Source organism: Plectropomus leopardus, chromosome 22 (genome assembly GCF_008729295.1).
Source record: "Plectropomus leopardus isolate mb chromosome 22, YSFRI_Pleo_2.0, whole genome shotgun sequence".
NCBI classification, from domain to species: domain Eukaryota; kingdom Metazoa; phylum Chordata; class Actinopteri; order Perciformes; family Serranidae; genus Plectropomus; species Plectropomus leopardus.
The window spans coordinates 2,823,932-2,835,277 of record NC_056484.1 but is presented as its reverse complement, the minus strand read 5'-3'; the positions used below and the strand labels follow the sequence as shown (position 1 = coordinate 2,835,277).

Genomic DNA, 11,346 nt, shown 5'->3' with positions numbered 1-11,346 from the left:
GGGTGTCATTCTTGGAGTTTGTCATTTTTACTTTTTTCCGCCTGATTATGTCATTTTCATATTTGGCAGATGGAGAAAATACAGCTAATTCCACGGTGACTGGTCACAATCAGTGTAGCTGCTAATTAAAGCCGTATTTTTATCCCAGACTGTGATCATCAAAAATAAATAAATAAATATATTGATACATAATTGAAAATAATTCATTTTTATATTATTTTTCATCTAAAAACATAGTGGTATCATGACAAAAACTTTAAACATTAAAATTCTGAAAATATTTGATATTTATGATTCAGACTGTTTGTTATAAAATAAACTCAATGGAAATATAAAAGTATATTAAAGTACAATATTTTTTAAAGCTTTTTTGAAAAATGCATTTTATACGCAGAGCAATACGAGTGCGTGTAATACCACAGCGGGCCCGTAAGGTTTAATCTGCCAGTAATTTTTCATGATAAATTGTGTGATTTACAAAGAAAATTTCCCTAAATCCAAGCCGACGTGTCCAAACATTACCTGGCTCTGCAGCATGGTGAGCGGCGTGTCTCCCTGCTCCATGGCGTCTGGATCAGCCAACCAGCTCTGAGCCGGTCTGGTCTGTTTGAGCAGCGACAGGTAGGCGTGGAAAACGTCCGCCTTCACGTTCTCCTCCCTCTCCTGCAGACACACAGGTCGAGATGTGGGAGTATTGATTACACATATTCGACTGAGAGCAGAGCTGTATAAGCACATGGGCACAGTGGGGAAAAAAGTATATTTATTTTCATTTATTGTGCACAAACATCAGCGCACGTGTTAAAAAAAGTGACGCAAGCATCATACGGTGACCTTCACAGCTTGATGGTTTGGTAAAAATACGCAAACTATTCCAGCTTGATCAATAATTCGAGACTTTTCTGATGATCAGTTTGAGATTAGCCTCCTCAGTAAGATTGGGATTGACCCAATCCACAATCAATCAATCAATCAAACTTTAATTCATACAGCACATTTTAAACAAATCGAAAGCAATTCAAAGTGCTTTACACTAAACAAGAACAACATATGAATAAAAAAACGTTAGCAGAATTAACAAAAGGTTTTTACCCCAATTAAACAAAGTCACATTAGTCCAATCAATAAGTTAAAAATTAATTTTAGCCAGGAGGAAGAAAGCAGTGTGACTTAAGTAAAAGATTAGTTTTATTGACAACCTGATCCATTTCTATAAACATTTTTGGTATTTTTTTCCTCTTTAAAAAAATAAAAGAAAAGAAATTTTTTTATTTTTAAAGACTTTTTTAAAACTTTAATTTATTTTATTTTATTTGCTGCCTCATAATATTCTCTTGCAAAAGTTAGGAGCATTTGGAGCAGTAAGCAGAGTGCAAATTTTGTGGCAATTTCTTTTTACATTTTTGACATTTTCTAAAGAAAAACAGTTTTTGCCTTTTTTTTCCTCTTGAACATTTTTGGTGATTTTTAAAGAACGTAATCAAAAATTCACAGCAGACTAATATTCTCTCAAGAACGGAAATGTTTGGACAAGCAACTTTTTTTAAACTGCTGCTCAAAACTAGTTAATCAGTGACGAGGAGCTGAAAACGAAGCGTCAGAGCGAGGAGGCGACGGAGGAGGCGACGGAGCAGTAAGCAGAGTTTGATGTTACCTTGAAGCGACAGACGAGTGCAGGAGAGACGGAGCGATAAAACTCTGGCAGCATCTCGTGACGAGTTGAAACGACGGCGTCCAGACACTTGGCTGCCGCCCGTCGAACCTTCCAGCTCATGTCGTCGTCATCGCTGTACTCATCATCGCTGCCTGGACACACAAAGAGAGCGACGCACAGGCTGTCGTCATCGTTTTTAAGACATTTTAGTTACATTCGGTGACTTATAATCTATCACCTTGGTAGTCTTCGTCGTTCTGCTCAGCGTCCATGGCGTTGTCGTCCTCGTCTTCATCGTCAAAGTTGTAGTTGGGGTCGTAGGTCAGGTAGCGCAGGCAGATGGAGATGACTGTGGGGACGTGGGGGTAAACTTCTTTAGGACACCTGACACAGAAAAAAAATCATTAAAACAAGAACAACGATAAACAAAGTTCATGGACATTTTAACAGCAAGTATTTGTGACTCCAGAGATACATTTTCTAGACAATATTCCCTCAAAAATCATTGAAATTCCTTTTTGGTTCTTATTCATAGCAGATGTAAAGGAAACATGTGGGTGATATTAGAAATTTAGTGATTTATTTTTTTCTTTAAAAAAAATTGTGAGTATTTCGATTTTTTGGGAGAGTATTAAAACAGGGAAATTCTGTTTTTCTTTTTTAAAAAAATGGCAATATAAATATATTTTTTAAATTTTTGGTGATTTTTTTTATTTTTTATTTTCATTTTCATTTTTTGGCAATTTTCTAAAAACAAATTTTCTTTCCTAAAAACTTTTGGTAATTTTTGTGAAGGTGATTTTTAAAGAAAAAAAATGCCTCCAAACCTGTGGGCCCACAACATTTACTAGTCTGTAAAAACAGAAATTATTGTTGAATTTTTCAGATTTCCAATGGCGTTTGAACACCTCAGGTCTGTGAAATAATTTTTCATGACTTTTCCAAAACGTTCAGAGTATTTTTACCTCTTCTAAAACTTTTCCATGCCTGGAATTTGCTATTTGAAAACTCTGTGGCTGTATTACTGTGTGTATTACCTCCTGACAAACGACTCGAAGGCCTGGATGCAGTACTCTCTGAGCTCGTCGTCGTCGACGTTACAAAACTTCACTACGAGAGGAATGATCTTCTCCAGATACTCGCCTAAAAAACAGATCAGAGGACAGTTAGTGGAAAAAAAAGTAATGGTTTATTCTGCTTTTTCTTGCTTTTTTTCTCTGATTTGTTTTGGCGTTTAACGTCACGTCTCGTCTGTCTCACCGATCCTGTGTCCCGCCTGTCTGCTGATGGCGGCCGTGCACTGGATGTAGGTTCTGGTGGTCGACATGTTGTCGTTCCTCCCCAGCTCGGTCAGAAGGTGCTCGATCAGATCGATGAAGACCAGATTCCCGCAGGACATCACCAGGTGGCCCAGAGCCATGATGGTCCTCTGAAACAGTCACGTAACCACACACATGAATCTTCACGCTGTCTATACCGAGGTGACGAAGGGCAGCGCGATGAAGGTGAGACGTACCTTTCTGACGGCCAGCCTGGGGGAGGTGAGCTGAGGGAGCAGACAGCTGAGGATGGAGGGATGGAAGTTCACCAGCAGACCTCCCTGTCTGCAGAGAGACACACAGAGAGACCGTTAACGGTCGTCCGCTTTATTACAGAAAGAAATACAAAAACATGGGAAGAGGGCGAAAAGCAGCTTAACAAGAAACGGCCCAAAAAATTGCAAAAATTAGAAAACAAAAAGTGACGGGAAAATTACTTAAAAATAAGCTCAAAAGGAAGAAAAAAATGTAAGTAGTTTTTCTTTTCTCTGTAATATAACTTTAAATAATATTATTAAGAGCATTATAAATCTAGTTTCTAGACATTTTCCCCATTTTTTAGATTATATCTCATAATAACCTTTTTCTAATTTTAATCTTAATCTTTTACTATTTTTTTTTACATTTTACAGGAAAATGTATGTTTTTTCTCTTGGTTTTGAAAGAAATCAAACAAATTTTCACTGGTCTCTGAGGCTCAAATGTTAATGGAAGGTGTCTGAATGCAGCATAAACAAACTGACGTCGATCCAGGGGGTTAATATTAGGGATGTAAGCGTTAAAGTGTGATTATAATGCGTATAAAATGCATAAATATGCTGATTAAAGTTGGCACAAAGTGGACACAAGAAGAAAAAAAAAAGCCCCTTTTTCAGTTTTTTGCTGTCATTTAATTCTTAATGAAGAAAGTCTGGTAAGAACTACTTTACTTGTCAATACGGACTTCAAAAATGTTTTGAAATGCAAAATCATGGAATTAAAACATGAATAATAATTACTGACATTCTTAGATTAATCAGGATTTTAAAAATTAATTGTTGGCAGCCCGAGTAAATGTAAACATTTGTTGCTGTATTCTTCTTGTACCTGCTCATTCATTTAAGTCTGTGGCTGTCAGTATCGAGCAAAACTGATTTGGCACAACAGAAAAACATCGGCCTCTGCCATCAGTAAATGTCATTTTATTTGCAGATAGATCGACGGCAGTCAACAAGGTGAATATCGGCTGATAACGATGTTTAGCGGATAAATCGATGCATCGCGAAGCAGTTAAAAAATGAAAAAAAATATGTGAGATTCAAATCAGAGAGATGAAAAATGAACCGCAGTACTCTTTTTGAACTGCAGAGGGCGTAATCTACTTTAAACAATTGAAATAATAATTAACAAAAATTAATACAATATTTTTCAGTCATAACTTTTCTGTAATCTCATTTTGTATTTTAGAAAAAAATCGTGAGAAAATTGTACCATGATCCTAGTATCGTGAATCGGATCGATTTTTTCAACATTTAAAAACACTAACAGTAGTTTCTCGTGATATTTGGTGAAAGTGCTGTTTACTGTGATATTTTTTGGCGTGACATGACGCATACTTAATAAACACCAAACACTGTTGTGTAGTGTACCTGCAGAGCATGTCAGCCATGATGTCGAGCGCCTCCAGCTGGACAGACACGTCTTCCTGTTTGGCGATGGCGCTCGTCAATCGACCGGTTATCTTCTTACAAACACTGGCAGCCAGAGCAGAGCCTGAAAGATGCAGTACAAGTATGTGTGATACTAGCATTTGTCTATATACCTCTGATCAGCAGCTAACTGCAAACTTCAGTGGTGACATCAGTATATAAGTAATGATACTTTTAGTACGAGTAAAATTTATTATACTGTATTATTTGATTTGATTTAGGTGGTAATATTCTAACAGTATCAGTAGTATTTGTGATATTTTGCAGTAGTATTTGTACCACTGGAGGCAGGCGGTAACTCTCCGATGACAGTTTTGAGTCCGATGGAGGAAATGTCTCGGAGCTGTTCTTTGTCCGACAGCATGTTGGTGCACAGAGTGTCCACGATCGTCTCCACCTGGTACTCCTTCACCTTACTGACCAGGGGCCCCAGGCTGAGGAAAACAAACGCACCCACAGTTAAAAATACTCACAATAAAGTTGAAACAGAAATTACAAAAAACAAAACTGCTTTTTGTTTTTACCATTTGACGGCCAGATTCTGAACCTCTCCGTTCTTGTCTTCCAACAGTTTGAGAATCATCCTCACCACCTGTCGATCAATACATCATCATTAATCAATAAATCAGTGTGCGGGTCTTGACTGCTTTTAAGAAAGACCACACAGTTATAAACTGGTTTCAGCCGGAGCAAACGGACCTTCCTCTCGCTGTCGTCGTCCAGTTTGATTGAGTCTTTTTGTAGCTCCGTCATCAGGTCGTTCGTGGCCATAAACCTGGAGGGAAAAAGATGAAATTCATTACGAGTTAATAAAATTAAATCAGGAAATCAAAACTCAAACCTACTGTGGAGTCAGTTTACCTGCTTAAAACCTGCTTACAAACTTTTCATCCTTCATTTTTTGATAATTTCGGCCATGTTCAAGCATATCACAAGATTGTGTATTTTTGTTTAAGCTCAGCTCCAACAATGAGTCCAAAACACACTGTGGAAACCAAAATGCTACATTCATACCGTTAAGTGCAAAACACGCACCACTGAAACCCACTGAAACTGCCCGCAGCCATCAAAGCACAAAAACATGCTTAAATAGGAGGGAAATCCAGGCACTCCAAAAATGTTTAAAAAAACATGAAAAACAGGAATTACACTTAAAAGCCTTTATTGTAGCAGCTAAATAATTAAAAAATGCATCATGTTTCAAACACCAAAGTTCTTCAAAAACCCTGAAGCCCTGACGAATATTTGGCTACGTGCTATTTCCACTAGGTGCACTGTCACCTAGCGGCGGAGACAGCGACGGAGAATTAAAGTGGAGCGGACATTCGGAGACAGCGGCGGGGACATCGGAGGAGAATGAGAGCCGAGTGGATCAGTCAGCATCAGTAACTCATCCCCGACTTTGTCTTTCAGTCCGCAGCGGCGTCAGGCCTCACGGTGCAGGCTGTCCAGCAGGTCAATGATGTGAAACAACAGGGGCGCTGAGTTTATGATTATTTCACTCTTTATTTGTTATTCTCAAGGCAGAACATGAAGAAAGGGCGCTAACGGGTGCAGCAAATTATTATTATTGGGTTTGGATTTTTTTTTTTTGAGTGCGACCAGCGGCGCCCCTCCAGCGTGTGGCGCTCCAGGCGACCTCCTACATCTCCTCTGCCAAGGGCCGCCCTGGACAGTATATTTCCTCCGTGTTCACTGATGATCTAAATAAGTTGCTTAATGTTTCTCCTGTTGCGTTTTTTTAAAACAACACCGCTGCATGGCTCCAAAAAGCCGCTAAATAACGATAAAGAAGGCACGTTAGTAGTCCTCTCGTCCCGTCACACAGGGACCTTAGATCGTCTCGTTTGTTTGTTTTTGGACGTGGAAATGTTGTTTTATTGCATAACATCCGTAACAGTGTCCCTGACACGACAGTGAAAACACTGATTGATGGAAAATCTCGTCAATGGCAAGGAAAGAGTTAAAACAAAGAAAAAGACACAATGGGTTAAACCCCGCTGCTGACTGATGACATGTTTTTGACTGATCTAGCAGCAGCAGTTTGACACGCAGCGTAATGCAGTGTGTGCAGTACTGGCAGAGCGAAACCATGGCAACACGGGCGAAATCAAAGCAAATTATGCTTATTATTATCGGTTATATTTATCGGCCAAAAACTGTAATATCGGAATTACCGGTATGATGTCATAAGTCCAATTATCGGGCTGATAATTATCAGTCCTGATAGTTATCGTGCATCCCTAATTAAGTTCTTTATAAAAACCCCGATCAAATATTTTGCTGCAGATCTGAGTCCTTCAATAAAGAGACATATCTCCTGAGACATCGTCCAATCCAGTATTTGTATTTTCCTCAGCAGCCTGCACACATTCAAAATAGAAAAGTAATTTCAGTGTGTTTGACATCTGAAATGCTGCGTGGATTCAGAAGCAGGGACTCATCACCTAAAAGCAAAGTGTAATTATCTCTCCTGCAGAGTATCTGCAGTATTAAAGCGCTCAGATCAGGACTGAAACGACTCTTTTCTTCTACAGGGTCAGCGACGGGAGCGCACCAACGACAAGTCTCACAATTTCACAGATATCTTGTACTGAGAGTGCTGCTGTCAGAAGTGATGAAACTGATTAGCTGTGCTGCCAACGCCGGTTGTGATCGTCCTCGAGAAGCTTTACAGACGAGGCTGTTTCTCTCAGAGTTTTATCTGTCAAACATGAAGGTTTTTACGGACTAAATGTTCTGATCCTTTAACGTTTTAATACTCATTTCTTAAAATCACACAAGCTGAGACACACGTGAAACACATCAAAGCCAAGAAAACATAGTAGGAACAATTAAAACCATATTTATGAGGGGTTTTTTTTGTATTTAAAGCCCACTTGCAACATTTTGATTCAATAATGTTCGAGGGTCACTGAAAAATTCATCCCCTAAAGTTCACACTGTAATCTGTCATGACACACTTTGGGGACTTCCACTGATTTTTTGTCTGAATTATTCTGTTTTTATCTCTGTGACAACAGTTATTATTAAAGGAAAGAAGAAAACAGCAGATTACTAACTTTTGAACTTCAGTGTTTTTAAAATCCCATAATCTGCCCATTGACGGCCGAGTCTATAAAACTAAACAATTGTGAAAAAAACAGTATTTCTCACAATCACAATTTCCTGCAAACCAATACAAAATTCTTGTTTTGTTCAGTTAACATGTGAACTCTGAAATATTCACAGCAAATACAGTGAGAGGCCACAAATCCTGATTTCTGAGGACCCAGGTGCAGTATGCAGATCTTGCATTGGGGAAAAAGAAAACACTGACCCGAGATCAGCACAGCTGTGAAAATGCTAATGTAGTTTTTTAGCAATGTCACTGCGCTCCCAGATCGCAGATAATATATTGTCATGTTGACAAAGGCTGAAGGTAACATTTACTCTCATTATTGATCAATCTGCAGAGAAGTTTCTTGATTAGCCAACCTGTAATTTAGGCTATAAAATGTCAGAAAATAGTGAACACTGACAGCCGTCTTATGTGTTCATGCCCTAAAATTGTAAGTCTCTGTCTGTCCGAAGTGAGATTCAGAAAATATTTGGAAGTGATATACCATCAAATGCACATACTTTAACTTTGAATGGAGGTTCAGGTAGAATTGCTTTATATGCTGCACACCTGACAATTTTGCAAAAATGGTTAGACGAAGAGCCCCTGATATCACGATGTAGCACATTTAAAGCTTATGTCCATTTTGCCACATGTGCTGAGAGGTACTCTCGAGGTTTCTGTTAGGGACTGGTCCCCTGTGGCAAAATACCTCAAACGACAATGGTTAAGAGCTTTAATTATAGCGGTTTCAAATATAACTGAATAAGTATGTTAAAGACCAACATTTGGTAATTTTACTGGGCTGAGATTAACGCTACTGCCAGTATCATTTTTTCATATTTTGTCCTGTTTGTTGTATTTGCTTGTGTCTGTTTTATTATGAAGAATTCACTGTCTTATTTATTGAAAAAAGAAACAGAGAGGAGAAAGTATTTTATACTGCTCCTCGCCCTAACATTTCTCATTTTTGTCCAACCAGCCATTTAAACCCTGAAGATGTTCACTTTAACTCAGTAAAATCCTCACAGATGAGATGAAGGAAAAGGAGGATGTTTGCTTGAAGAATCACACCAATATTGCAAATTACTCTTGCGTTGAAAAACTAATCAATAAATCAATCTACAGCTCTGATCAGTACTGACAGAAATGGATATAGGAGAAATATATGACTTGAGTTGAAATAACAGAATTAGCATCATAACTTTGCTCGACAGACATCGGTTTTCACGCGCTACGTTCAGATGCTATTTACAAACTGTTTAACCCTTTGAAACCTGATCAAATTTAGTTGGTTTCTTTCCAAAACATTATGTGTGTGCAGCAGATGTAGAAGACTTTTTTTTTTAAAGCAAAGGAAAAATGTCCAGCAAACTATATTCATAATTATATATTTAAAAATTATTTTACATAATTATTTTTAAATTTTTTTAAAGGTCATTTCTCTTTTTTTTTTTTTTTTTTTTTTTTTTTTTTTACACAGATTTTCAAGTATTTTTGTTGTATTTTTCACAGATTTCATGGTCTCAAAGGGTTACATAAATAATTTCATTGTATTTCCATTAGATATAACAGTGAACCGATGATCGATTAATCAGTCACTAAGAATTTAAATGTGAAAATCAATCGATCAATCAATAGGCTATGAAATTCTGTCACAATAACACACACACAAAAAAAAACAGAAACGCATTTGGTGATGTTTGAAATGAGCAAAGTCTTATTATTTTTTTTGTTTTTATGGTTAATAGATTAATTGATTGTAATTTTACGGATTAATCAATAAAATTAAATACTTAAATCTGCAACACTAATGTCCATCTTTGCTGAGCAACAGTTTTGTGTTAAAGACAATAAAACCCTGTCCATAAAGACGCCTCTCCCAAATATAAGCCTGTTGAGTTCAGTAATTTAGGCAAATCATAGCTATTAATTGAAGTATTAAGGATTATCAATTCACATTGTACCTTATGAATAAACGATACAAATGACTAAAACCACCAATTAAAAGGTACTTGTACTTCACTTGAGCATCTTATTTCATGTTACTTCATCCCTGTGCTCTGCTGCAGCTCTCTGACAGCGTGTTTACATGTTATTATTACCTGAGCTACCAGTGCTACCACACCCCCAACAGCATCATGCTAAATTAACCGACACGACACACACTTACTGCCTGCTTCTCAAACTAACTGGGACCAGTTAGCTCCCGTGCTAACTCCACATTTAAATCCACAGCACCGACACACACCGTTACCGATTCATACCCAAAATGATAGCTGACATCACGCTAGCTTGCGGCATGACAGAAGTTAGTGGGCTAGCCGGCTAAGCTAACGGCTAACTGGCGCTGTTTACCTGCAAGTCAGCTGTCAGTTTTAGCACGACGTGCAGCACGTTAGCGTGCTAACCAAATAATAACGCAGCAATCTCGAGGGTTGTCAAATCAAACGCTAACTGTTAGCTAACTAGCTGGCTAGCGATGTGACGATGATCAGACAGGTGGCAGGCTAGCAGTTAGCATAGCAGCCTGTGGGCCTAAACACAGCCGCCGTTAGCTCTGCTGCTAACACGCAGGAAAAATAAACAATTTGAGCTCACTGTGTGAGTCGTGCGTTTATTTTAGTTTCCAGTGAGTGTTATTTTACCTGAAATCCTTGTCGCTGGAGGTCATTTTCTCCAGCAGGTTGGAGATGTGGTACGAAGCGCTCGCCATGTCGGTGTTAGCTGTTAGCCTCCTGCTAGCGCTCACTGTGTGACTGTCTGTGTGTCTGTCTGTCTGTGTCTCCGGCTGTCTGTCTCTCGGTGCTGGAGGTCTGGTTTCTGGAGGTAAAGTGTGTGTTTGTGGTTTCTTCTGCTGCTGCTGCTGCTGCCGCCTTTCTCTCTTTTCTACAGCGACTGTCGCATCCCGGGGCGCGGAGTTTGGTTTGTTTGAATGGGGCTCCCGTTCTCTCTGCAGAGGGGCGGGGTTAGCAGGATGGACGCGGGGTCGAAGGTCACAGCTTCAGCAGTTTTTTTTTCACACGCTTTTTTCAGACAGGCCAGCTACCCATCATCTTTTTTTAAATGAAATTATTTTATTATTTATTATTATTATTATTATTATTATTATTATTATTATTATTATTTATTTATTTATTTAAATTGAGTAAATTCCTATTGGGGAACGAGTTTGGGGAAAATAAATTTAAAAAACTCAGATATTGGTTTTGTTTTCAAATTAATCCTTTGTATAAGATATTATACATATTTTGGGAGTTTCTGCTAAAAAACATATATGAACAACAACAATACTACTAAGTAAGTAAGTAGTCGTAATGTTCTCATCAATATTGATATAATAATATTAGTATTATTACTATTAGTATTATTACATGTTTTTGTAAGGACACAAAAAATTCTAAATACAAATAATTGCAAATAATTTGCAACAACACTTTTTTTTTTTTTTTTTTTCCTAAATCGTGTTTTTTTCTCTCTTTATGACAAACAAACTGGTTCCTTACAGGAGTTCACCCTATATTTATTAATTTTTTTCTCATCATGACTGCTGATTATTATTATTATTATTATTATTATTATTAT

The 11,346-nt window shown here is 37.9% G+C and overlaps 1 protein-coding gene across 1 annotated transcript in view; it reads right to left on the bottom strand.

Moving 5' to 3' along the window:
* The window catches only part of LOC121961680 (cullin-associated NEDD8-dissociated protein 1-like), a 13,934-nt gene extending 3,324 nt beyond the window's left edge, over positions 1–10,610 (bottom strand). The window contains exons 1-11 of the mRNA XM_042511748.1: positions 10,410–10,610; positions 5,361–5,436; positions 5,186–5,253; positions 4,941–5,095; positions 4,602–4,725; positions 3,171–3,258; positions 2,915–3,083; positions 2,692–2,797; positions 1,893–2,038; positions 1,655–1,806; positions 523–663 (exon numbers count right to left, since the gene is read on the bottom strand). Of these exons, the coding sequence (XP_042367682.1) occupies positions 523–663; positions 1,655–1,806; positions 1,893–2,038; positions 2,692–2,797; positions 2,915–3,083; positions 3,171–3,258; positions 4,602–4,725; positions 4,941–5,095; positions 5,186–5,253; positions 5,361–5,436; positions 10,410–10,477 (1,293 nt within the window). The 5' untranslated portion in view covers positions 10,478–10,610. The remainder of the gene's footprint in view (positions 1–522; positions 664–1,654; positions 1,807–1,892; positions 2,039–2,691; positions 2,798–2,914; positions 3,084–3,170; positions 3,259–4,601; positions 4,726–4,940; positions 5,096–5,185; positions 5,254–5,360; positions 5,437–10,409) is intronic.
* Positions 10,611–11,346: the final 736 nt, after the last annotated feature.